Source organism: Saimiri boliviensis, chromosome 7 (genome assembly GCF_048565385.1).
Source record: "Saimiri boliviensis isolate mSaiBol1 chromosome 7, mSaiBol1.pri, whole genome shotgun sequence".
NCBI classification, from domain to species: Eukaryota; Metazoa; Chordata; class Mammalia; order Primates; family Cebidae; genus Saimiri; species Saimiri boliviensis.
Genome location: NC_133455.1, coordinates 64759957 through 64787581, shown reverse-complemented (window position 1 = coordinate 64787581; position 27625 = coordinate 64759957). Strand labels below are relative to the sequence as shown.

Genomic DNA, 27625 nt, shown 5'->3' with positions numbered 1-27625 from the left:
CTCTATGTGCTGTAGTTATTTTATATATACTGTGGGAGTACTGTTTGTCTTGCCCAATCACATGTTTTTGTGAAGACCAAGTGAGATCATGAGGTGATAGGGTGCCACACAGCTATAAACACAGAAAGACTGAAGAGTTGGGAGGATGAACATGGTATAGGAGTGCTAATTAGGCAGTGCTTTCAGGAGGACATAGGCTTTAGTCAGGTGTTTAGATAAGGAGAGAGGAGATTGTTCCAGGCCAGAGCTGTATAGGAGGGGATTAAAGAGAAGAAATGAAGCAGCTATATGAGAGGCAGCTAGAAGCCCTGCTGTTGGAATAGAGGAGTTTAATTATAGACAGATGTGAGCTTGGATAACGGCAGGTGGCCAGTATACACTGAGTTTTGTCTGAAGATTTCTTATTTTTGGAAACAGGCTTGCTCTGTCACCCAGAGCAAGTGCAGTAGTGTGATCATGGCTCACTGTAGCCTCCAACTCCTAGGCTTAAGTTATCTTCCATTTCAGCTTCCTTAGTAGCTAGGGCTACAGTTGCACTTCTTACTTTTTTGTAGAGATGGGATCTTGCTATGTTGCCCAGGCTGGTCTTGAACTCCTGGGCTCAAGCCCTATCTGCCACCTCAGCTTCTCAAAGTGCTGGCATTACAGACGTGAGCCATTGTGCCTGGCCTGAACGTTTCTTGATTGTTACAAAAGGGGCTTTCCTGCCCAGGGTTTGAACAGAGAATAGATAATAGTTGGTAAGTGATCTCTGGCCATTTATGTGTTTGCTCATTAAAAGTTGAATGATTGAAATATGTGAGAAATAAATGCTCAATCCTCATAGGTTAGAGAATCAGAATAATTTGATGTAAGTGAAACTGGAGAGAAAATGATCCCATGTGTTGCCCTTGAACTGCAGAAGTCTCCAAATGTAAAAGCTTCCATTTCTAGTCACCAACTTTTTGGACTAATTCTTTCCGTTGCCAAATCTGTCTTGCTTTCCTTTAAAAAACTCGTATTTTTGAGATAGGATCTTTCTTTGTGGTCCAGGTTGGAGTGCAGTGATATGATCATAGCTCACTGCAGCCCTGAGTTCCTGGCTCAAGTAATCCTCTCACTGTAGCCTCCCAAAGTACTGAGATTACAGGCATGAGCCACCATGCCCAGCCCATTTTTTGCCTTTCTTTAGGGCAAAATGTTGTCTTGTACTACATAATTTTTATTATTAACAATGCCTTGTTCATAGTAGATGCTTAATAAATATATCTCATTGCTCAGTAACAGTGTCCAATGTTTGTGAGCTACTTTCTACCTGCTAGTTTTTTCTTATACACTGTGTTTTTGGGGGAATGGCACTCTTCCAACTAATCCAGGCCAAGCACTTAAGAGTTACTCTGGGGTGTTGTCCCTGTCACCTTCTCTCTGTCTATAATACCACTACTGTAGTTGATCCTCAGCTCCTGCCTGGTCTGTTGTAATGAACTTCTTAGTGGTTTCATTGCTTCATTCTTGAAGACCCACTCACCACAAGCCATTATCATAGCCATATATCAAGATACAGGGCCAGGCACGGTGGCTTATGCCTGTAATCCCAACCTGGCCAACATGAAACCCCGTCTCTACTAAAAGTACAAAAATTAGCCAGGCATGGTGGTGGGCACCTGTAATCCCAGCTACTCAGGAGGCTGAGGCGGTAGAATCGCTTGAACCCAGGAGGCGGAGGTTGCAGTGAGCTGAGATCATGCCACTGCACCATTCCAGCCTGGGTGACAAGAGTGAGACTCTGTCTCAAAAAAAAATCTGGGGGATGGGTTTTCTACAAAGAGAACAACTTTTGCAAAGCCCTGGGGTGGAAAAGAACTTTGCACATTTGGCCAGGCGCGGTGGCTCACGCCTGTAATCCCAGTACTTTGGGAGGCCGAGGCGGGCAGATCACGAGGTCAACAGATCAAGACCATCCTGGCCAAAATGGTGAAACCCCTCTCTACTAAAAAAATACAAAAATTAGCTGGGCATGGTGGCGTGCACCTGTAGTCCCAGCTACATGGTAGGCTGAGGCAGGAGAATTGCTCGAACCTGGGAGGCGGAAGTTGCAGTGAGCCAAGATTGTGCCACTGCACTCCAGCCTGGCGACAGAGCGAGATTCTGTCTCAAAAACAAAAAAAAAAGCACTTTGTACATTTGAGGAACAGTAAGGAGGTCAGACTAGTTGACAAGGATGCTGAGGAGAGTCTGAGAAGGCATAAGAAAAGTGAGCAGGGCCCAGATCATGTGGGACCTTGTTGGCCTTGGTAAGGAGGTTGGACATTAATTGTAGGGAAACTTCTGGGTGTGCTTCATAATATTAAGTGTTCTCTTGGCTGCTGTGTGAAGAATCCTGGAATCTGTTTTCCTTGTGGGCAGCAGGTTGGCCTGAGTGAGATCCAGGCTCCTCGCTAGATTATGCCCAACGGGGTGATGGTGCCTTCTGCCCCTTCAGGTTTGACCGGTGCTCAGCCCTCATTCCTGTATCCCCTCAGGCCAGAAAGGGCAGTGCCTCTGCTAGGCTAGGCTGGCCCCAGTGTTTGGTGTGCCTACCAGGGGCTTGAGCCTATAATTTGGTGGGTTGGCTGGTTACAAAAATAAAAAGTGTGACCTATAACTACAGCTGAGTGGATTCAGTGAAGAGGGAGCTTTTAATTTGCAGAGGTTCTAGACTATACTTAACTGAAGGAAAAATGTGTCTCCTCCCTGGGTGCTGCTCCGTTTTCTCTCTTTAATACTTACTCTGGGGTGGGTTAGGGTTTGTGGGCCTGAGAGTGAGATGTGGGGGACTTTAGGGAGTTACTTGGAGGGGATGTTAGGGTTTAACGACAAGTTTATAGGGCTTTCTGGGAAGTAGGCATTATTCAGTCTTGTGTCTCATGTAGCCCCACTAGTATGGAAGCAGAGTTTTAAATGTTTGAATGATCACTCATTTATTCATTCAACCACTATTATTGAGTGTTTACTCTGTATTTGAGACAGTGATACCACGTTTGGTGAGCAAAAGAGACAAGCCAGTCTCATAGCATTCACATTGTTGTTGGGGAGAACAATAAACAAATATACAGGTGTATAATATTATGTTAAATAGCAAGAAGTGCCATGAAGAAAAAGAAGGTAAGATAAGGAGATAGATGGTCATTGGGGGTTACAGCCAGGTGTGGCATGTGCCTGTAGTCCCAGCTGCTTGGGCGGCTGAGGCAGGAGGACCCCTTGAGTTCAGGAGGTTGAGTCCAACCTTGGCAACCCCATCTCTTAAAAAACAAAGAGAGGGCCGGGTGCGGTGGCTCAAGCCCGTAATCCCAGCACTTTGGGAGGCCGAGGCGGGTGGATCATGAGGTCGAGAGATCGAGACCATCCTGGTCAACATAGTGAAACCCCGTCTCTACTAAAAATACAAAAAAAACTAGCTGGGCATGGTGGCGCATGCCTGTAATCCCAGCTACTTAGGAGGCTGAGGCAGGAGAATTGCCTGAGCCCAGGAGGCGGAGGTTGCAGTGAGCCGAGATCGCGCCATTGCACTCCAGCCTGGGTAACAAGAGCGAAACTCCGTCTCAAAAAAAAAAAAAAAAAAAAAAAAAACAAAGAGGCCGGGCGCGGTGGCTCACGCCTATAATCCCAGCACTTTGGGAGGCCAAGGTGGGTGGATCACGAGATCAAGAGATCGAGACCATCCTGGTCAACAAGATGAAACCCCATCTCTACTAAAAATAAAAAAATTAGCTGGGCATGGTGGTGCGCGCCTGTAGTCCTAGCTACTCAGGAGGCTGAGGTAGGAGAATTGCTTGAACTCAGGAGGCGGAGGTTGCGGTGAGCCGAGATCGTGTCATTGCACTCCAGCCTGGGTAACAAGAGCGAAACTCCATCTCAAAAAACAAAAACAAACAAACAAACAAACAAAAAAAAAACAAGAGAGAGTAATGGGGAAGATATTTAGATAAGATGGTAAGATGATCAGGCAGTTTTGGGAGTTGAGCTATCTAAAGATCCCAGTGCCTGAGTATGTCTCCGAGGAAGGGGCTCTCTGTGGCAGTGCAGCCAGTCTGGGTGGGAAACAGTCAGTAGTCATCTGGGGGTTCAACTGGGTTCCTAGCCCCCGGTGGGCCCCAGTCAGAGCCTGTGGTTGCTTCTTACCTGGCTCCAGTTGTCAGAACTGTCTGCAGGGCTGGGCAGGGTGTTGATTAACTGTAAATAAATACTTGTCTTTCCTAGGCTTGTCAAGTCTGATTCTCTCAAGATTTCCTGAAATCACTCTTTGTGTTCTGGGCTTGAGGAGGAGTAGGAAGTCTGGTCTGGGAAGCAGCTGCAAGGAGTGTAAGGATGGATTCCTTTTGCCCATGTCTGGGTGCTCAGCCAGGCCTTTTGTAAGAATTGTGGGGCTCAGTGACTGGCGTAAAGGGTGCTCAGTACATTTTAAGTAGAAGGCTGGGCACAGTGATTCATGCCTGTAATCCCATTACTTTGGAGGCCGAGGTGGGAGGATTTCTTGGGCTCAAGAGATTGAGGCTCCAGTATGCTATAATCATGCCACTGCACTCCAACCTGGGTGACAAAGTGAGACCCTGTCTCAAACCCCTCCAAAAAAAAACCAAAGCATTTTATATAGTTTTTTTTTTTTTGGGCGACTGAGTCTCACTCTGTTACCCAGGCTGGAGTACAGTGCTGTAGTCTCAACCAACTGTAACCTCCTGCCTCCCGGGTTCAAGTGATTCTCGTGCCTCAGCCTCTCAAGTAGCTGGAATTTCAGGCGTCCGCCACTATGCCCGGCTAATTTTTGTATTTTTGGTAGAGACAGGGTTTCGTCATTTGCTAAGGCTGGTCTCAAACTCCTGGGCTCAAGTCATCTGCCTGCCTTGGCCTCCCAAAATGTTGTGATTACAGGCATGAACCACCACATCTAGCCTTAAATAGAAATATTATTTGAAGGCCAGTAACCTCTTGAATCAGAGATCTGGTATTGAGGAGCCTAACGAAAATATTTAAGAAATAAGAATTATTGTTGATGGGTAGAGAATGTTTCTCTGTACTTCAAAGTTGTGAAATCACTGAACTGCACATATTAGTCACCTTGCTTTTCTACTCAATAATGTTTGTCTAGTCATGACCTTTCTACAGGCTTTAGGGCCCTCCAGGTACTGGGGTAATTCTTGGCTTTTGTTGGCCTGCCCTTTAGCACATTTTATCTCTTGTGCAACCATGGAGGGACCCTATTATTATTATTGTTATTATTATTTTATTATTATTTGAGACAGGGTCTGACTCTGTCTCACAGGCTGGAGTCCAGTGGCACGATCTTGGCTTACTGCAACCTCTGCCTCCTGGGTTCAGGTGATCCTCCTGCCTCAGCCTCCCGAGTAGCTGGGACTACAGGCAAGCACACCACTATGCCCGGCTAATTTTTGTATTTTTGGTAGAGACAGGGTTTTGTCATTTGCTAAGGCTGGCCTCGAACTCCTGGGCTCAAGTGATCTGCCTATCTCGGCTTTCCAAAGTGTTGGGATTACAGGCTTGAGCCACTGCTCCTGACCTGGACCTTATATTAAAAGCTTTCTGAACTGGGGCTTTTTACCAAGGTTAAAACTATGATAGACCTTTTCAGCTTCTGGAACATTAAAATAATAATAATAATAAATAAAAAAATAAAAACATGATAGACAAGCTGAGGTTGAGACCTGTGCTCCTGGGATTTTATTGAACTCTGGGGTGGTGGAGTTGCTGTTATGTGGGCTCATTTTGTAGCCTGGAGACCACATACACCCCTCCCCTCAATGCCAGCCCTGAAGTGAGGCCCAGACAATATTCTAGAATGGATGAGCCAGAGATAATATAACCAGGAAAGAGCATCTTTGTTTGAACCCCTTCTGTGTCCAGAGTTGCTTGGGCCCCTTACGTTGGACATACTTCTCATTTGTGGTTGTGGTTATTTTGTTTTACTTGCCACTCAGCAGAATCAGCATCACATAAGCACTCATTATGCTGAGGCCTTTGGCAGGCAGGGCACTTGGTGAATCTGTTCCCTTGTGAAGAGCTCATGGCTGCAGATTATTTTCTGATGGCATCTGGCATGAGTTCCAGATTGATAGTCCAATAACAGCTATTAATTGCTCCCTTTGGGCTTAATTATTGCTGGCATGGTGAGTGACTAAGGAATTAAGAATCTCTTATGCATTTATGGGGCAACAGGTCCTGGTGGTGTCCCAAAGCATTTATCTGTCATTTCCCTAGAATATCCTTGTTAAAAGTTTTGAGCATAATCTGGAGGATAACCAGCTAGACAGTGTCCAGTAGCATTTGGCTTCTCAGTTGATTCTTTCCAAGAATTGAAAAGAAAGCATCTAGTGCTTGTTGCCCACAGATCCAAGGAAATGTCAAGTTGGTGTCATAACAGTACAAAAGCACTACCAGCTGCTTCTGATTGTCTTGGAGGCAAGAGGGCAGAGAGAGCCTTATTATGTGGCAAGACAGCTAAAGAGTCACATCAGGACGGCCTCTGAGGTGATGAACCTGGAGTTGTTAAGGTGTCATTTTCTGTTTTTTTATTTTTATTTTTATTTTTATTTTTTTTAAGGTGTCATTTTCTTTGCCTGGAGACAGAGAGGGGCCAGGATACCAACCCTCAAAGACTCACCAAGTACAGCCTAGTACTCATTCACTCAACAAGTGATTAGAATTGTGTTGAAAGCTAGAGAAATAAAGGTGACTAAGACAGTCATCCTGCCCCCAGGAGTTCAGTCTAGAAGGGGAGACAAACATATTAAATACACAATTATAACATACAGCTGTCTAAGTGCAATTCCATAGAAATGCAGGAAGCATCGGAAGAGCACAGTAGAGAGGTGCGGCTTGGGGAATACTGCCCAGAGAAGGAAATCTCTGCTGGCTGAAAGGGTATTTTGGAGTTGGACAGAAGTTTGGGAAAGAAAGCATTCCAGGTAGAGAGGCATTAAGGCAAGACAGGATGATGTGTTCAGAGAATCCTCACACAGCTGCTCAGTGCTGTTGAAGTGTGAAGTATAAGGCAGAGACCTGTGGGAGGCAGGGATAAAGTGGTCAGGAGGGCTTTGAATGCCATGTGAAAGAGACTGTGCTGTATGTGTTTCATAGTCGGATTGTGAGTTGTGGGCAAGTCAGTCTGGCAGCAACGGGAAAGAATCAGAATTGGAGGTGGGCAGCTGAGTGGGAGGCCTTGACTCTGTGGTGGTGATGATAGGAGCCTAAACTGGGACGAGTTTGCACAGTGGAGATGATGGGACAGTCATATAAATGTTAACTATTAATAGTTAAATTTTCATGACTGATTAGATGACTGATGATTAGATTTTATTTCAATTTTTGATGGCTAATCAGATTTTACATTGAGAGGATAAAGATGAGGGAGAAGGGAGTAACTGAGGATGGCACCCAGATTTCTAGCTTGCTAAATTAGTTGGATAGAGTTAACTGCTCTAGCAAGGGAGCACAGTACAAGAAATACCTTAGAAGGGAAAGTGATGAGGCCGCTTTGAGACACATGCAAAGCCTGTGGAAGTCTGGGTAGGATGTCTAATGGGGTTTGAGTATTTAAAGCTGAATCTCAAAGGAGAAGTCTGGGATGGAAATATGTATTTGAGAGTCATCCATGCCTACTGTCAAATACGAATTTGTGCTTTTCTCTATAGTCTCACAGCATGCAGCCCTTCAGTGACGGGGAGGGATAACTCCTAGGACTTACATCCTGTCACAAGGAGAGAAGCACAGTTGTTGAGAAGAATAGTTAGTTGAGGGGGCCAAAAATAGTGATTTGTGGCAGAAGTGGACCTGAGGAAGTTAGGAGACAGTTGGGGAAGTGAGGAATCTGAGATGAGGTGTGAACGCTAGAGATAACCTGGCAAAACCTCTCCCAGATCTCTCCACAGATAACAAAACTGTGTCCCCAGAAGGTTAGAATAATTGTCCCAGATCACTCAGCTGCTCAAATAGCAAAGCAGCTTAGTGACTTGACTTTGTTTCACTAAGTTCTGGTCCCAATTTTCCTGTGAATTCCCTGGTGGCTATTGGTTTCTTGATTTTGAAGGGGCAAGGGTGCAACTGCTCTAACCTACGGAATTATTAGATCACATGACATGAGGGAATTGTACTTTACGTATGTTTAACCTATGCTATTCAGCTATACGTATATACTCTTTTATATATTTTAAAGTACTATGAAATTAGCCTGGGCAGAATGGCTCATACCTGTGATTTCAGTGCTTTGGGAGGCCAAGGCAGGAGGATCACTTGAGGCCAGGAGTTCAAGTCCAGCCTGGGCAATATAGCAAGACTTTGTCTCTACCAAAATAAAAAAATAAAAATAGGTGGCCATGATGGTACACACCTGTAGTCTCAGCTATTTGGGAGGCGGATGTGGGAAGTTTTCTCAGTCCTGGAGTTCAAGGTTACAGTGAATTATGGTCATGCTGCTGTACTCCATCTGTCTCTAAAAAAAAGTATGAAATTATATATATATATATACATATTTTGAGACAGAGTTTCTCTCTTGTTACCCAGGCTGGAGTGCAATGGCGCGATCTTGGCTCACCACAACCTCCGCCTCCTGGGTTCAAGCAATTCTCCTGCCTCAGCCTCCTGAGTAGCTGGGATTACAGGCATGCACCACCATGTCCAGCAAATTTTTTGTATTTTTAGTAGAGACGGGGTTTCATCTTGTTGCCCAGGATGGTCTGGATCTTTTGACCTCGTGATCCACCCGCCTCAGCCTCCCAAAGTGCTGGGATTACAGGCTTGAGCCACCGTGCCCAGCCTGAAATTATATTTTGTATACATACTTAGAAGCTAACTTGAGTCAAATGCAACTCCCGGAGTAGGCCATTCCATTTACCACTTATAGAGTCTTTCTCCTGTGCCAGGCACTGTGCAGAATCCCTTTTATTTATTTGTAAGAGGTAGATATAATCCATATTTTATAGATGAAGACACTGAAGTTCAAAGAAGTTTCACAACTTTCCTTGGCTGGGCATGATGGGTCACACTTGTAATTCTAGCACTTTGGGAGGGCAAGGTGGAAGGATTGCTGAGGCCAGGAGTTCAAGACCAGCCTGGGCAACATAGCAAGGCCCCGTCTCTACAAAAAGTGAAGAAAAAAAAATTAGCCAAGTATGGTGGCATATGCCTATAGTCCTAGCTACTTGGAGGCTAAGGTGAAAGGATTGCTTGAGCCCCTGAGTTTGGGGCTGCAGGGAGCTATGCTGGCACCACTGCACTCCAGCCTGGGCAGTAGAGCAAGAACTTTTCAATTATCTCATGAAAAGTACCAGGATTCAAATCCAGGTCATCCCTGATTCCAAAGCCTGTGCTGTACTAGAAAGTTTAAAATGCTACTCAGGTGTAAGGGATTTGTCACCAGGTTGTGTCCAAGTGGACAGTTTCCTTGTCTCTGTGCTGTGCACAGTCTCCCTGTTACTCTGTGAAGGTATGAACTTCAGGTGTTCAGCATACATACTTGGTTCAGCTGGTTTCACTCAGTTGTGCAGAACAGGGAGGCATTGTGTAATGATCAACCAAAACCAGTCAGATAAATTAAGTTGGACCTTCTCAAGTTAGAGAAAGAAATTTGTTTTCTTTGTAAGGAGATGGGTGAGCATGGTAGAAAAGCCTGTATGGTGGAGGCCACACATCTGGGTTTGAATTTGCGTTCTACTACTTTCTGTGTAACCTTGAGCCAGTTGGTCTCAGATTCTTTTTTTTTTTTTTTCTTGAGACAGAGACTCGCTCTGTCACCCAGGCTGGAGTGCAGTGGTGTGATCTCGGCTTACTGTAGCCTCTGCCTCCCGGGTTCAGGCGATTCTCCTGCCTCAGCCTCCCAGGTAGCTGGGATTACAGGCACATGCCCTTATGCCTAGCTAATTTTTGTATTTTTGGTAGAGATGGGGTTTCATCATGTTGTCCAGGCTGGTCTCAAACTCCTGACCTCAGGTGATCCCCCGCCTGAGCCTCCCAAAGTGCTAGGATTATAGGTGTGAGCCACTGCACCTGGCTGGTCTCAGATTCTTATTTCCCTCATCAGTTAAACAGGTATAATATTTACCTCCAGTGATTGTTGAGATTAGTGAGATAATGTGAGAAAAGTGCCTGGCGTATGAGAGATGCACAGTAATGTTTTTCATCCCTGTTCCTTAGTGAATATAACACTTAGGACACCAAGACTTTTCAAGAAGCAGAGAAGATTTGGGTCATGGGGAGGGAACTCTCAAAAGGCTAAACTCAAAGAGGTGTTTTTTCCTAGCTGGACAATCAAATGAGATGTAAAAAATCTGAAACAACTCAAAAATAGCACTGGGCTGTGGGTAACCTAGACCTCTATGTCAAGTTCTAGCCTTCAAAGCTTGAGAGGGGACACCATTGGGAGGACAGCTTATAGATCTAGAGCAGACCGAGGTTGTTGTTATTCCTCCCAAGAGAGGATAGAAGCACTGAGGCACTGAGGATGTATCTCCATTTGAAAGCAAGGAGAGACAGTACTTGTAGAGCCTCTTCCTGGCTGATACAACTTGTGACAGATGTGTGCCTGTGCCAGACCTCAGTTTATCTTTCTATAATGCAGGAGTCATGCCTCTCCCACATGTGTCTGGAAGTAGGAAGGGATTCATTAAGTTTTATAGCTTTATAATAAGCTCTTAGATTTGTCACGAGACTCCTGGAAAGCCAGAGCTGGGCCCTAGGCCAGTGCACTGGTGCTGCCCCCCAAAATGGCCTCTGCTGTCCCTTTGGACAGCCCATAGTATCTATTAAGCCTTTTCTGTGTGCTAGGCATACTTGTCTAGGAACAAATGTACTCAAGGCAGAGTCCTCAAGAAGCTTATAGTCTAGTTCCGGAAATAACATAAAATGTGAAAATCACTTCTCTCAAATAACAATATGAGAGAGAAGTGATTTTTCCATGGAATCTTGTAATTGAAGGGTCTAGCACCATCCTGATCCAGAGTAGATGTTTATAAGCTTCAGTTCCCCCCTTCTTTGTAAATATGCAAGAGTTATCACAAGGCAAAACAGGTCCATTTGGCACAGTGCATGGTACATAGAAGACATACATGTTACCAGGTGCTGTGGCTTATACCTGTAATCCCAACACTTTGGGAAGTCAAGGTGGGCGGATTGTGTGAGCCCAGGAGTTCGAGACCAGCCTGGGCAACGTGGTAAAACTCGTCTCTACAAAAAACAAAAAATTATTAGCCAGGCACAGTGGTGCGTGCCTGTAGTCCTAGCTACTCGGGAAGCCAAGGTGGGAGAATCACCTGAGCCCAGGAGGTCAAGGTTGCAGTGAGCCAAGATCTTGACACTGCACTCTAGCCTGGGTGATGAAGTGAGACCCAGTCTCAAAAAAAAAGACACAAATGTTGTTCTAAGAATGATTAAATATGAGTGCTAATGGGAGGTTAGGGCAGAAACCCCACAGAAATTCAGAGGAAGGAATGCACAGAGATCTGAGTTGTTTGGGAGAGGTTCCATGAGGAAGGTTGAGATGGTGCAGGTTGGTCCTGAAGGGTTTGGAAAGGTGCACAGAAGAGCTAATATGATTCACTGTCTCAGAGGAGGCATTGTGAGGAGTTAAAAGCTCAGGCTTTGGGGTTAGACCTGGGTTCAAATCCCAGCTCCACCATATGCGTGCTTCGTGATGCTGTGCAAGTTCCATGACCTTTCCAAGCCTCTGTTTCCTCACTTGTAAAATAGGGATAATGATAGCCCCTACTTCATAGGACTTTATATCATTGTTTTGAGAATTAAATGAGATAATTCATGTAGAGTGCTTATCACAGTTCGGTCAATAAATGTTAGCTTTTTTGTTATTACTGTTTTCATTTTAGTAGTGTTGTTATTATTATCCCACTTATGCCACCTACTTACTTAGCTCATTATATTTTTTGTCATCTGACTTTTCCTGCCTGCTGTAATTTCCTCATACATACTTTCATGCCTTTGTAGTAAATCACTTACAGACTCCTGGATTTGTAATGGTGTTTTGTGTTGCCATGTATTTGCAAATGCTGTCTCCTTGCCTAGAGTATCACCATCTTCCCTTCCACTCTTGCCTTTGTCCGATTCCTTCCTGCTTGATATTTAAGACTAATTCCTAGTGGGGTGCTGTGGTTCACGCCTGTAATCTTAGCACTTTGGTAGGCCGAGGTGGGTGGATCACTTGAGTCCTGGAGTTCAAGTCCAGCCTGGCCAATTGGCAAAACCCTGTCTCTACTAAAAGTACAAAAATTAACCAGATGTGGTGGTGAGCACCTGTAGTCCTGGCTACTTGAGGGGCTGAGGCAGGAGGGTCGCTTGAACCTGGGAGGTCGAGGCTGCAGTGAGCCAAGATTGTCCAGCCTGGATGACAAAGTAAGACCCTGTCTAAAAAAAAACTAAATCCTGTGACATTTCTTTCAGGAAGCTTACGCCTTACTTGACTCTGCATTGTGATTAGATGTTACCTCTTTGGGATCCCACAGTACTGTATGTGCCTCTTTTACAGCAATGCTATCTCTACTGACCTCTGATTTGCAAGTCTACCTTTCCTCAGGATATAAACTTCCTGAATGTAGTGTTCATACCCTATTTATTTTGATATCACCAAATTCTAGCTTGTGCTTGCCATGTAGTTGTTTTCCAGCTAAATGTTGAATGAAAAAACCAAACCCAAAAAAACATAGCTAGCATTATTTATAACATTTACTATATAGGTTCTGATTTAAATGCTTAACATATATTAATTTATTTAATCATCGCAACAACACTATGAGGTAAGTACTATTATTCCTGCCTCCGTTGTACAGGTGAGGAAACTGAGGCTCATAGAGATTAAGTAACTCTCCCAAGGCCTCACAACTAGTAAGTGGTGGAGCCAGGATTCAAACCCAGGTAGTGTGGCTTCACAGTTAGTGCTTTAACCACTACATTGTATACATGCCTCCAGGAGTGTCACTCAGATTTATGATAAACGTATTTATTGATTGTCCAAGAAAAGGTGAAGAAACATTAACCATGAGTCACAATTCCATGAACACATTTAAAAATAATTAGTAGATGTGTGGAGACACTGTTGGGGGAGTGGATTTTACTGCTGTCACTTAGGAAGGATTTGCTAGAGATGACAGATTTCACCTGTTGTGAATTGGAGGCGGAGCATGGCTGGCAACTTGAAAGGAGATAATCTAGGGTACAGTGGAGTAGAAAACTTAGGGACAGAAGCAGTATATGAATGGAGAAATTGCATTTGCCCAGTCTTTATTGTGCACCTATTACAGCGGTAAACAAGCTGATAGTGATTCCTGTGCTCAGAAGCCTGCATTCTAGCAGGTTATAAGAAGAGTCTGGTTAAAGAGAAGAGCAGAGAAGTGGCTTAGATTATGGCATAAACTGAAGACAAGTTGAAACTCAGAATGAGAATAGGAGTTTACTGAGGGAAAAGCAATATATAAAGTGATTTGGGCTATGGCACATAAGACAGATTATAGATAAGAGAGCCCAGAAATAGTAAGGACAGTGGTAAGAAGTTAAAGGATCCTCTCTTTCCCCAGTTAGCCAGGAAACTGAATAAGGGACTTGGTGGTAGGAGAGGTAGTAAGTAGCAGGATCAATCACTTATTTATTAAGCACCTGCACATAAAGATAAGACAAGGCCGCTACCCTTAAGGAGTTTATGTTCTTTGTAGTTGTGAATAGAGGAAACATACAAAAAACAAAAACAAAAACAAAAACAAAACCATTACGAAACACTTTCAGTTTGTGCTAAAGGCCCATGGTATCAGTGACCTGGTATTTTCTCTCTTGTTATTTCACCCATGTGGGCGTCATTTCCAAGGTCACTTCATGGTCCAAAATAGTCGTTGAAGGTTCAGCCACTGTCTGTACTCCAACTAGGATACAAGAAAGGAGAAAAGAAGGGTATACTCCCTCCCTTTAATGACACTTTTTAGAAGTTATGCACACTACTTCTATTCACATCCCACATGGTCACATAGCCATACCTAAATGCAAGGGAAGCTGAGAAATATATTAATTCTAGGCTGTGAAATGTCCAACTCAACACTGAAGCTTCACTACTAAGGAAGAGGTGGAGAAGAGGTTGGGGGACAACAGGCAGGTCTCTGCCATTTTATTCTTTAAATATGATTACGCTTGGAGATCAAGAGAGGGGCTGATTATTTTAGGTTGGGTAGTTACAGAGCTGCTGAATTTTAAGTCAGGTAGTAAGTCATAGGTAGAGGTTCAGAAGACTGGGGAAACATCAGTTACAGGCAAATCCTAGGGTTAAGGAATGGGAAGAGTGGCTGTCCCAGGAGAGAGAGATTCCATAGAGTGGGAGAGGATGAGGCTGGTCAGAGAAGCTGGGGCCAGCCTGGAGACAGTCTTACCTCAGAAGCTCTTGCTGTAAGATGCTCAGAGGAATAGGCCAAGGTGCTCAGGTTTTCTCACGTAAACGATAAGGAGCAAAAAAGATTTCTGAACCAAGGAGAAACATGATTTATCTTATGTGCTTGGAAGTTTGAAAGTTTCATTCTTGTGCAGGATGGCAGGGAGGGAAGCATTGGAAGTAGGGATGACAGCTAGAAGCTTATCCCAGAGGACAGTGAGTGAACAATAATGGCCCACCGAGGTGGTGACAGTGGGAATGGAAGGGCAAGTATAGATGAGAGACCTTTGGAGGGAGACTCTCTGGGCCTGTTGGTATGGGGAGAGAGATGTGACCCCAGAAATACTGTGTCCTCTAAGAGGTAGCACTGCCTGTTGGGTTCCTCAGGAGGGAGGACAGAACCTCACGAAGAGAGGGAGGTCACTGGTTGGCTGTAGGGAGAATCCAAGGCTCTGCCCCAGGACTCCTTGGCTTTGGAAAATAAGCTGCCCCCAGCGGAATAGTTTCCATTCTGCGTAACTGGGGAGTGTGTGGGTCTGGCTAACCGCGAGGAGGGGCTGAGGAGCCAATAGACAGATCAAGTTGCTGTGGCAGTAGCTTTTTACTAGGGCCCGGGTGCTCAGTTGGGAAGCACTAATAGAAGCTGCTATTGGAGATTGTGTATTTTTTGACTGGGTAGGCTAGAAAGGGTGGCCTTTATCGGGGTTTGGGGGCCTCAGGGTTACCTGCAGAGGTTATCTTATGTCAGGTATGAGGCAACAGTGTGGCAGAGGGAAGAGTTTGAGGCTTTACCAACTTTGGGGATGTGGCCAATTTGCTTTGCCTTTTCGGGATCCAGTGGAGGAATTCTCTAGGGTGAATAAGGGGCTCCAGGGGTATAATTCTATTTAGAAAAAGCCATCTCTTTGTTTGAGTGATGCTGGCCTTCTAGGACCTCTCCTTCATCTGACTTCCCTGGTGTGAACTGCAGAGCTCAGCCAAAGACATCTGGTGAATCCATTTCTTCTTCTTCCAGGCTGCTCAGGGACCTGGCCTGTAAATGCCCAGCAAGTCATTTCTGGTTACAGAGTCCTCAGTGACCACAGAAGCACGTTCTCCAGACATGGTTCTGAGCCTGTGAGACCTGGGTTTTCCCTGGCAGCCCATCCGCGGAGTGGTAGTTTGAATTAAACAAAAACAGCAAGCCAAATCTAAGCTACTATAGATATTTAAGGAGCACCCACTTTTCTTATGCCTTTCGTCATGTGGTACCTAAGCAAATTTGCTCAGATGTCTAATAGGACAGCTGGGGCCTAGAGAAAGCTGTGTGTGGCTAGACTTGTACACACATGCTCCTGTGTGTGGGATCACATAAGGAGGGAGATGAGGAGTAATGGGAAGCTGGCCTGGGGAGGCTGTAGAGTTTGGCAGGAACAGGGCTGGAGGCCTCGAGTCTAGGGAGGTAACTGTTGCCGTCCACCCTTTCTATTGAGTGCTTTGGTGTGGTGCGGGGCAGGGTACAGATGAAGTGTTTGCCCCCACTGTGTCAAGCCAGGGCAGGGGGTTACCTGTCCTTCAGCCAAATGTCATTGACTGTTCCTGTGATTTCCTTTCTGCCACAGGATATAGATCTTCGCCTAGAACCTTTCACAGTTGACTCAGCCCATTCCAGGCTGTCTGTCTCAAGTTATCTTCTCCAAACCTGAGCTCTGGAGAGGAGGATGGGCGGGAGTCAAGGCAAGGAGAGTGGGCTTGAGCTTTGTCTTTCCAGGTTGGCAGCAAAGCCAGGCTCGGCCTTGGTCTGTGAGAGCTGCAGTGAGATCTGACCATCCATCTGTTCCATTTCCTCCCTTGTGCCACACCAGCCAGTCAGAGGGCTGGGGAAAAGTGTGGGTGTTTAGAGGGGCTGCTGTGCTTCCCATGTCTGGACCTTTTAAAATTTTAGCTCTTGGACCTTTGATCAAACTCTCTGATTTTTTGATTTCCTTTTACAAAGCATTGCAGTTTTGAGGGGAGTTAGGAGGAGCTGTGCTGGAACAATGAGATAAACAAACAGTGACGTGGAGGCAGCGGCAGCAGCAGCGTAGGCAATGGGGCTGGGCCGGCTGGCCTGCCGTCTGGGCGGGCTGGGCGGAGGAGGACTCCCGCCCTGCACACTGGCCAGCTGGCTTGTGTTAAAATGCTGGCTGAAAATAACTCTCATTGTCTGGGAGCTGCTACTGCGGCAGGACTGGCTGTGGCCGCCAAGGGGCCAAGGCAGCAGGAGCTGGTACCTCCCACCTCCTTGGGCTCTTGCCCTTTGGGAGCAGTGGCCAACTGGCCACAGCTGTGCCTACTGCCCACCAGTAGAGACATGTGGAGGCCGTTCCTTACACTCTGTCCTTTTGGCGGCTGGTAATGGGCCTTTGTGCCTGCCTTGTGTTGCCTGCTTTGCCTTTGGCTTGGGGCAGATCTGTTGGTTTGTGAGGGGGATCCTAGTGGGAACATGGGGGGGGAACAGTGTTACAGCCCCTCCTTCAGCAGTCTTCGGAATCCCAAATGTTGTGTTCTCTTGCCACTTTCCATATCTGCTCAAATGACTGATCTGTGGGTGCTAGGGAGGACTTGGAGCTGTGGCCAGGGGCTCAGCAGCACGTTGAGAAGCGTGTGGTGCCCAGGACACCACTCATTTCATCTGTGAGGCAGTTCTAGATTCACTTTCTCAGGACTCCCCATCCCCATGGGCTGAGCATGGGGGCTGGGGCTACCACGCTTGGGAGAAGACAGCCATAGGAAACCTGGAGGGAGGGGGTTCAAGAGGGAAAACATTAATAAAACTACCTCTCACTTTCTGTATTTGCTCAAAACAAACAGCCCCTGCTGGAGCTTCCCTAAAGCGTCCACAGTTTTTTTTCCCAGGAACGTTACAAATGTTTCTCTCCCAGTCTCTCAAAGAAGCTGTGCCATTTTTGTCTCTGTTCCTAAGATTTATCATGATTGGCTACGACCAACAAAAACAGTTGGGAATTTTTGGTGGTTCCTATCTGTTTGTTGGGTTTTCCCCAGGCCTGGCTCAAGAAGACTGTCAGAGTAAGGGCGAGTCCCAGAGCAGAGCTCACAGCTTTGAAGGAAACTCCAAACCCCACCGGCATTTCCCTTCCCCTGCAGTGGGAAGGAAATGAGGAGGGGCTCACTGGGCTGGGGCTGCAGAGCAGGAAAGGGAAGGGAACCTCTGCCACCAGAGCTGCCTCTCTTCTCGGCTTGAGTGAGGCTGTCAGGGGTCAGGTGGAGAGTTAGGAAACCTTCCTGGGGGTACTGGACCCTTGCTTACATGGACCCCAGTGAGCAGGGAGATTTGCCTGGCCTCAAACTGGCAGTAAAACCAGAGCAGCCTTGCTGGAGAAGCACCAGCTCCACGCCTTTCAGCTTCTTCCCGTTATAGGTTTTTATTATTAGACTTTTCGCTGGTTCCCAGTGATTTAGGCATCAGTCCCAGGGTTGTTTTCAGTTTGAGTTCGTCGTCCCCTTTTCCTCACCTCTCCTATTGTGACTGTTTTGGCTGTGACTTACCTTCCTTACTCCGTCCTTGGAGTCTCCTGCGACGTCCCCGACTCCTCAGGATAGTGATACTTTAATTGCTGCCTAGTCTTAGATGAAGCCAGAGCAGCATCAGTGAAGGGATAAAGGATTGCTCTGTAGTCAGTGTTGAGAAGCAGTTGCCGAAGGTGGCATGGAGGCACAGAGAGAGCCTAGAAGCAAGAGGGCAGGTCCGTTCTACATCAGAACATTACACAAGATTTTTAGGAGGGAGGAGAGGGGGACTGTGTTGAACACCCACAGTGTTCCAGACACTTAGAGACATAAAATATTTGTCATTTAATCCTCAGTTAAACTCTGTCAAGTAGTGAGATTATCTCCAGTTTATGGATGCGTTCACCAAGGCTCAATAACTTTGAAGTGCCCAGAGTTGATCTTGGGCCCTCTGACTTCACCCACATTTAGTGCCCTCTCCTTTCCAAGACAGCCACTGCTTCCCTTCTGCTCAGCAAGGGTTTCAACGAGGAGTTAGCAAGAACTTATATCAGCTTCTGCCTTCTGGGAGCCTGCAGTCTCTGTGGAACCACTGAAGGAAAATGTCAAGGAAACAAATCTTTGACTGAGACCAGAACTGTGTCAAGTTTGCTCCTTTGCTGTCCCCAGAACTCAGGAAGTTGTCATTCCTAAGGGCAGGGTGGCTTCCTCAGGACATTGGAGCTTTGCCAGACTCACACACGTTATCAGGTAGAAGCAAAAGCCCTGATGCCCTTGTCTAGCGAGAACAGAACTGTCCGGGCCAGGCTGTGGTTTATACCCCCTTGACGGTGGTTCCCACTGGTAGCCAGTGACCCATTTCTTCTGAGAATGCTGGAGCTTGGTGGAATTCCCCTTACCCATCTCCTTCCCCATCATGTTTCAGCGCAAAAGCAGCAGAGAAGTCTGGGGCCACTGTCAAGAAAGTGGCACCGAAAGCTCTAGACAGGAGGATATGGCTATGGTCAGAGCTACTTCATGCTTCTACCACCTGTCTCCGTACTTTGGAATCTCTCCTTCCTGGGGATCTAGAGTTTGACCAGGTCCGTGCTGTGCCTCTCCATGCTCTTAGACTGGGACTCCCCAAGGGGGTGACTTTGCCCAGTTTTTCAAAACGAGGGGAGCAAGCATTTCCTCACCAGTTCACCTGGTGGAGCAGTAGCTGACAGTGGGTGGCTGAGGGAGGAAGTTGGCATAGACAGGATGCAGTGTCTGCCACAGCAGTGACAGGCTGCTCCCGCCCCTCTTCTAGCAGCTTTCTTCCAGGGGAGACAATAGAAAACTATTTTCATGGCACAGACTTGGGAGAAATGATCAGATGGCAGTGATGTCTTAGAGCCAGGACCAGTCCTAAGTACTGCTTCTGTTCAGTTCAGTCTTGAGTTCAGCTGGCAGCAGCCTGGCCCCAGTTAGGCTGAGTTAGGAGACCTGCTCTAGGTTGGCCTTTGGGTCCCTGTTTTGTTGAGGCCTCCTGCTCTTGTCATGCTGTCCACACAGGCTGAGATTGGCCCTTAGCAAAGTAGTTTCAGAGAGCACATTCCAGGCTTGTGTTTGACCATCTTGCCATCCATACTACATAGACTGTGAGGAGGACTCAGCCTCACTTTCCTATGGAAGTTCAGGCAGATGCATGGGGCAGCAGGAACCAGGGAGAGGTGTGATATGGTATTCTCTTCCCCTTGTTTCTCTCACCTGCCCCACTTCGATAGTCCTAAATTCTTTCATATATAAATTCCAACCGAAGTCTTCAACCCTACTTCCTTTTTGAGCCATATTGACTTCGTTTCCAGCCAGTAGCTGGGCTCAGACCTGGGACCTCTTACCCATAGGTTTATTATCACCTTACCGCCCCCACTAGATGCATGTTGGGAGCTGGGATGGTAAGAATAGACACAGCACTTCAGGGTCCAGATGAGTATACAGCTGGTTCAAGAGTATATCTGAGTTATATATATATATAATAAATAATACGATAGAGTAAATGTTTAAGGATTTTCTTTTGATTCCATCGAAAGTTGGAGGACTTCCTTCTAGGATTTGTTTGCTTCTTTTGGAATAATGCAGGGCATATATGACTTCTTGAGGACCCTGGATGCACACAGTTCATGTCCCCAGGGATGAGAATGCCAAAGACTGGGCAGAGGTAAATGAGATGGTCATGCTTGGGTTACCAGGAAGTTAGAGCTGATCTTGAACAGTAGTTAAAGGAGAGAAAGATGAGAGGCAGCCTTCCAGGTGGCTGACAGTATGCTGGGGAAGAAGCTAAATTTGTGGGAAATCACATGGATGGGGAATCATATTTGATTCAAGAGTATGAGGGAGCAGGTACAGTGGTCCGATTAAAGTGTCAGACTGCCTTTATTTAATCAATTAATTAATTTATTTGAGATGGAGTCTCGCTCTGTCGCCAGGCTGGAGTGCAGTGGTGCTATCACGGCTCACTGCAACCTCTGCCTCCCAGGTTCAAGCAATTTTCCTGCCTCGGCCGCCCAAGTAGCTGGGACTACAGGCACGTGCCACAGTTAACTTTTGTATTTTTAGTAGAGACATGGGGTTTCATCATGTTGGCCAGGATGGTCTCAATCTCTTGACTTCATGATCTGCCTGCCTCGGCTTCCCAAAGTGCTGGGATTACAGGCATGAGCCACGGTGGCTGGCCTATTCTTTTTTGTCGTTTTGTTTTGTTTTGTTTTTTGGAGATGGAGTCTTTTCCTGTTTCCCAGGCTGGAGTGCAGTGGCATGATTTTGGTTCACTACAATCTCTGCTTCCCAGGTTCAAGCAATTCTTGTGCCTTGGCATCCCAAGTAGCTGGGATTATATGTGTGCGCTACTGCGCCCAGCTAATTTTTCTGTTTTTGGTAGAGGTGGGCTTTTGCTATGTTGGCCAGGTTGGTCTCAAACTCTTGACCTCAAGCGATCTGCCTGCCTCAGCCTCCCAAAGTACTGGGATTACAGGTGCAAACCACTGCATCTGGCCCAGATTGCCTTTAGCGGTAAGGGCCGTGACCTGGAACAAAACAGCCAGACTGATGAGAAGAAAGATTTAGCTGGATGGGGATAAAGGTAGGGAACATAGCCTCCTGTCATGGGTAGGGCTAGTCCATGGATGCCTTAGGCTTCACTCACTCACTGTCTCATACCTTATTCAGTCACCAAACAGTGGTGAACAAAATAAAATGATTCCTGGGCTGTCCTTCAAATAGCCTATATGAGAGTGGCTTGCCAAGGGGTTAGGAGGCTTTGCTGTGTCTTAATTAATTGGGAAATGAGTCATAAGTAATTTGCTACTAACAATTAAAGTCCTGTACTTTCGTGAATTTTTTCCAAAAAAATTTTTTCTTAAAAAAATTTCAGTGGTTATCTTCATGCTAATGTTCTTCTTCACTTGTGTGCTGATGGGGCAAAAGGCTCAGAGTTACGGCATCTGCATAGGTTGTGGGTGGCTCAGGATTCACCCATGGGAGTGCATGGTATAGGCAGGTTGCCCATCTCTCAGGTTATAGGGGAAAAGCAAATTGAAAAAAAGTTGCTGCTTTACCCTGGTGGCTTTTCAAATTTTTTGACCTGTCTCATGTTCCCATCACATTTTATGGCATGATGTATGTATATGACATATTTGTGTATATACATAAAATAGAAACTAAAGCTTCAGAAAGTATTATTTATACTTCCTACTTGCAATGAATTCTGGTATCTTCTATTCTATTTTAATCTGCTCATTATCATTTAAAATAAAGTTAATTTTGACTTGATTCAATGGTTTGAATTGATCCCATGACCAGTGGGTTGGAAAACATGGCTCAACCAAACTCAACTAAATAAGAAGGGAAGGCTGGAGGACTGTTCCACCTTTCCAAGCCTGCCTTATCAGCGATAGAGTGTAAGGGTGAAGACTGAGGGCCCAGGAGGGGAAAGGTGTGGGCAGTCCAGTCTTTCTCTTTTCCAGATGAGGGGAGGTTTCAGCATGGTTGACTCAGGTTCTCTCCTCAGAGCTCAATGAATCTGCCTCCAGACAAGGCCCGGCTCCTGCGGCAGTATGACAATGAGAAGAAGTGGGATCTGATCTGTGACCAGGTATGGGGTTTGGGAAAGAGGAGGGAAGTGGGAAGTTATGTCTTGGGCTGGCTAAGGCTGTGGGGCCAAAGGCATTGACTACAGCTTTGGCATCCTTGAGAAACCCTGGCCTAAGCTTGGCCTCATCTGTGTTTACTTTCTTTTCCAAGAGGATTCTCATAACAGAGACGGGGCCAGGAGGCCAAGCTCCCCTCTGGCTCCCACAAAGAGCTGTCTTGACTTACTCCAGTGGGCAATAGTGTGAAGGTGGTTTGTGTAGATTTGGGGTATAGGATTGGCCGTGCAGGTTCAAGGCTATGCCTGGCAGGGTACTCAAAGGACTGTTGATCTCACACTCTGTCTTAGCCCTGGCAAATAGGGTTTTTGTCATTATCTCAGGGCCTCTAGGAATGAGAAGTCCTGGGTTCTAGTCGTCTGTTCCCAAATCTCAGAAGAGTCAAGGTCTGGAAACTCTCCTTGCATGAATGGTGTTTAGAGCTGGAAGAGAATAAAAATCACTACTTTGCGGCCGGGCGCGGTGGCTCAAGCCTGTAATCCCAGCACTTTGGGAGGCCGAGGCGGGTGGATCACGAGGTCAAGAGATCGAGACCATCCTGGTCTACATGGTGAAACCCCGTCTCTACTAAAAAAATACAAAAAATTAGCTGGGCATGGTGGCGCGTGCCTGTAATCACAGCTACTCAGGAGGCTGAGGCAGGAGAATTGCCTGAACCCAGGAGGCGGAGGTTGCGGTGAGCCGAGATCGCGCCATTGCACTCCAGCCTGGGTAACAAGAGCGAAACTCCGTCTCAAAAAAAAAAAAAAAAAAAAACCAAAATCACTACTTTGCTCAGAGTTGAGAATCTTCTGATACATATGACCTGGCTCTTTCCCGCATGCAGTTGAAGATCATGAGTCATGAGTCTGTGAACTCAGACCAGGCCTATATGCAGGGCTGGGAAAATTGGCTTTTACTTTTTTATATCTTGGTAGAGATGGAAGTATCTGGTAGAGTGTGAGTACTGTGTTTACCCAGCACTTTGCTGTATACAATTTTATTATTTCTTTTCGGGCTCTGAGTGAAATCATAATAGCTAACGTTTATTGAGTGCTTGTTATGGACCAAGTACGCTACACATACTGAAATATCTCATTTAATCATCACAAAACCCTCTGTGGAAGGCAGTGTTGCATTTTATAGATGAAGAGCCCAAGGCTCAGTAACTTACCTAGTGCTAGAAGGTGATGAAGCCAGAGTTGAGCTCAGGCAAGCAGATGCCAAATCTGTGCCAACCGTTCTGTTCCACTGCCTCCCCAGGTCATGCTGCTTGACATAAGCTAGGATTATGCTTCAGAGATCCTAGTCCAAGTCCCTTCTCCACCAAAGGTCCATTTCCTTGTGTTCTGCATTAAGAGGAGTTGGTTAGTACCTGCTAGGGGTTTTGAGAATAGTAACCCTTTGGTATTGAGGTTCTTTATTGATGATCTCTCAGTATTTTCTAGATCAGGTAATTTCACCTGTTTCTCAGACCATTCGTTTTTTTCCCTTTCATTTGTTTTTAGGTCCTATTCTCTAACATTACATCATTCTATTGGACATTTTTCAACCCCTGCACCCACCAGCTCTTCAGATATCTTGGTGGTGGCAGCCCTAATAGGACCAGAATGCTAAGGGGTACTCAGTTTCCTTTTGGATCAGATGAAGAGGTTGGGCTAAAGTAGGATGTGGTCCCATGCCCTTTGTAGAAGGGAATCAAGGGATGACCTTGCTGAAAGTAGCCTTCAGTATTTGAGGTTGCTTTGGATTGTTGGGGTCTGGGCAAGAAGCAGTGTTTGCAGCTCTGAGCTGTGTCAGCTCAGCAAAACCAGTCTAGTCCCAACTGCAGAGTTCAATGCTAAGAAAGCTGGATTCTACAAGGCCAAGCTCATCTACCCTTGGCCTTCCTAACCCATAGCTATTAGTTGGCCAGGCAGTGAACAGTATTTCCCAATCATATCTTTTTTTTTTTCTTAGGGGTCACGCTCTGTTGCCCAGGCTGGAGTGCAGTGGTATGATCATATTTTACTGCACCCTCAAACTCCTGGGCTCAAGGGATTCTCCCACCTCAACCTAAGTGGCCAGGGCTACAGGCCTGTGGTAGCCACCATGTCTGGCTAATTTTTAATTTTTTTTTTTTTTTTTATAGAGGCAGTCTTGCTATGTTATCCAGACTGTTCTCAAACTTCTGGCCTCAAGCAGTCCTCATGCCATGGCTTCCCAAGCCCAATCAAGTATATTTTTATTTTGGGTGCTGTTCACAACTCTGTAATCCCCAACATCTTTGTAGCAAGCAGCACACTTTTAAAATACTTTTTGACATAGGAAAACATTGTAGGCTTAGGGTGCTCTAACTAGAGGAGGAAGAGCTGGTAACAGATGGGAATACCTGGGGATGATAAGTCAAGGAAGGAAACCTCAAGTGTGGATGATGTCTAGAGCCAGGTGACAGCTTTGAGAGGCTGGGTCCCCTCACACTGAACACTATGAGTGCTCTGCTTCCTCAGTACCCTCCTCAGGTCTCTGGTTGTCTTTGTGTATATGCATATGTGTGTTTCCCTTACAGGAACGATTCCAGGTGAAGAATCCTCCCCACACTTACATTCAGAAACTCCAGAGCTTCTTGGACCCCAGTGTAACTCGGAAGGTGAAGTATGAGGCAGAGGGGCCCCATCTTGCTGCCCTTTATAGTCTTGTGGGGTTGGGGGGCCAAACCTTTGACTTGGATATTGGACATCTGTTTGTTTCTTAGCAATGGGAGTTGGATTTCAGGGTTCTGTAGCCAGGGGCCTGGAGTGGCTGACCAGTAATGGAGGGAAGGTCTATAACTGCCCTCTTGTATTCCTTTCCTTTTCTTCCCTTTTTATAGAAGTTCAGGAGGAGGGTTCAGGAGTCAACCAAAGTACTAAGGGAGCTGGAGATCTCTCTTCGCACCAACCACATTGGGTGAGTTGGATTGGCTGCAACAGCCTCTTCACCTGGCCCCAGGCTGTTGCCTGGGCACCCAGAATCTGGTGTCCTCTGAGGATGATGTGCCTTTTCATCTTCCCTGCCATGGGGCAGAGTTGCCCCTTGAATGGCTTCTAGCTCCCCAGAGCTTTGGACTGTTTCTTTTCTGGCTTTTCCATCCCCTCAGCTTTGCCAGCTGCTGACTAGATGTTTCTGGCAAGCCTGGGGCCTCTCCTGGGGTCCTCCGCCTGTGGCTTTGAGTGGAAGACATTCCCACAGCAGCTGAGACTAGAGTCTGCCTGTGGCCTGGTGCTGGGCCAAGCCAGGCCCAGAGAAGGCTGAGGGTTGGGGGAACATAGTGGATTGGATAGCTGAGACCTACTTCCCATTCGGTAACTATTTGGACTTTTTGGTGCCTGGAAGATGATTTGCTTGTTTGGGAGAAGACAATCTGAGTTCATGAGCAGAAGAAGCTTCCTTAAGCACCAGGAAAGATATAAGTCAGTGGGGGCCAGGAGCTGCCTGTTTTCTATATTCACAGATCCTGGTGCTGCCAACCCATTGATAGGGCTCGTAGGAACTCTGTGAGACTTTTTTTTCCAGTCCCTGTGTGGGAAGCCAGGAATTGCTGAACAAGCAAAGGGCTAATGTGTGAGGTACAGTGAAAGAGGGTATTGGCCTCAGTGTTATGAAACTGTAATCAGCAAAGGTATATGCAAGTGAGAGAGAGAAAGTGTGTATATGTGTGCATATGTGTGCTCATGCAAAAGGACAATGAGAAAAGGACAGTGAGGGACACATAATGTAGAACTGCAGGCAGAGATACAGACCTGATGGAGGGCCTGGCACAAATGTCCAGTGCTTGTGAGTGAGCAGTAGAGGCCCGGGTGGGGGTGGGGTGCCCAGGCTTCCTGACAGTGGGGTAGAGAGAGCCAAATGACATCATCAGCCTTTTCCCTCCTGTCATAGCAGCGGCCCACTCATCCACTCCTAGGCTGAGCCTTCCTGGGGTTCTATAGAGGGAGGGGACACCTGAGTATAGCCAGCAGCAGCAGCAGTCACAAGGGAAACAGCACAGGAGAGAACAGGAAAAGGATGGTTCTTGGCCTCAGTAACTGTGCTCTGTTGGCCAGAGTATGGCTTCTGTACTTCATCTGTGAACCAGACATTGAAAGCCAAGCCACTGAGAAAGATGTGGCCAAGCCTCCTCCTTTATTTGGTGAATCCTTCATGGAAGGACAAAGTGGCAGGGGCTGCTTAGTACCCCTGCGTGTAAGGACAAGAATGACACCAATGGCGACCCTGAGCACTACCTGCCACCCTGAGCCTCCTACCACTCTGCATTCCTCCATAGGTCCCTTCTGTCCCTCTCAGCTGTTTTATCTTCTGTTTGTGGTTTTTTTTTGTTTTTTTTTTTTTGTTTTTTGTTTTTTTTGGGAGACAGAGTTTCGCTCTTGTTACCCAGGCTGGAGTGCAATGGCACGATCTCAGCTCACCACAACCTCCGCCTCCTGGGTTCAGGCAATTCTCCTGCCTCAGCCTCCTGAGTAGCTGGGACTACAGGCACGCACCACCATGCCCAGCTAATTTTTTGTATTTTTAGTAGAGACGGGGTTTCACCATGTTGACCAGGATGGTCTCGATCTCTTGACCTCGTGATCCACCCCCCTCGGCCTCCCAAAGTGCTGGAATTACAGGCTTGAGCCACCGCGCCCGGCCTGTTTGTGTTTTAAGACAGGGTCTTGCTGTGTTGCCCAGGATGAAGTGCAGTCACGTGATCATGACTTTATTGCAGCGTCAATTTCCAGGGCTTAAGTGATCCTCCTATCCCAGCCTCCCAAGTAGCTGGGAGCACAGGCACACGCCCATGCCTGGCCATTTTATTTTATTTTGTTTTGAGACAGAGTCTAGCTCTGTTGCCCAGGTGCAATCTTGGCCCAGTGCAACCTCTGCCTCCCAGGTTCAAACCATCCTGCCTCTGCCTCCTGAATAGCTGGGACCACAGGTGTGTGCTACCATGCCCAGCTAATTTTTGTGTTTTTAGTAGAGATGGAGTTTTGCCTTGTTGGCCAGGCTGGTCTTGAACTCATGGGCTGGCTCAAGTGATCTGCCTGTCTCGGCCTCCCAAAGTGCTAAGATTGCAGACATGAGACACTGCGCCTGGCCTGCCTGGCCATTTAAATAAATTATTTTAGTAGAGACAGAGTCTAGCCTTGCTTCTTAGGCTGGTCTTGAACTCCTAGGTTCAATCCTCCTGCCTTGATAACCCTTGACTGGCACCCAGCCCTGTTTTCTTAAGTCTTGCTGAAGTCATAGGATCTGGGTGTGCTTTTCTTGGGAGAAGGCCACAGGGCAGTTTATGACAGTCCCTTCTGCCTGCCCCCTCTACCTGGTGCCTGCCCCGCTGGCTGCTGGCCAGGAGCTAGGTCCAGAGCAGCGTGGTTCCCAGGCCTGGGGCCTCTTGGCAGTTGGCACACAAGTTAGAGGTCCTAGACTTGGTCCTTTGTTCCCAGGGAATAGCTCAGTGCCTGGCATTTTCGGCATGCCTGCCATCTGAACTGTGGCTTCTCTGGGTAGAGTTACGTAGAAGGACGAGGATCTTTCCTGGATTTCTGGGCAGGAAGAGTTTGTCAGATTGTCAGGCTGGCATGGGGGTGCTTCAGGGTGGAAGGAA

At 46.6% G+C, this 27625-nt stretch overlaps 1 protein-coding gene across 7 annotated transcripts in view; it reads left to right on the top strand.

Annotated features, from left to right (window-relative positions):
* Positions 1-27625, top strand: part of FMNL3 (formin like 3) — a 65428-nt gene that overhangs the window by 19396 nt on the left and 18407 nt on the right. For all 7 annotated transcript variants that reach the window (XM_010349787.3, XM_010349783.3, XM_010349786.2 and 4 more), the window contains exons 2-4: positions 21903-21986; positions 24569-24649; positions 24872-24948. In XM_010349787.3, coding sequence (XP_010348089.1) covers positions 21903-21986; positions 24569-24649; positions 24872-24948 — 242 coding nt within the window. The remainder of the gene's footprint in view (positions 1-21902; positions 21987-24568; positions 24650-24871; positions 24949-27625) is intronic.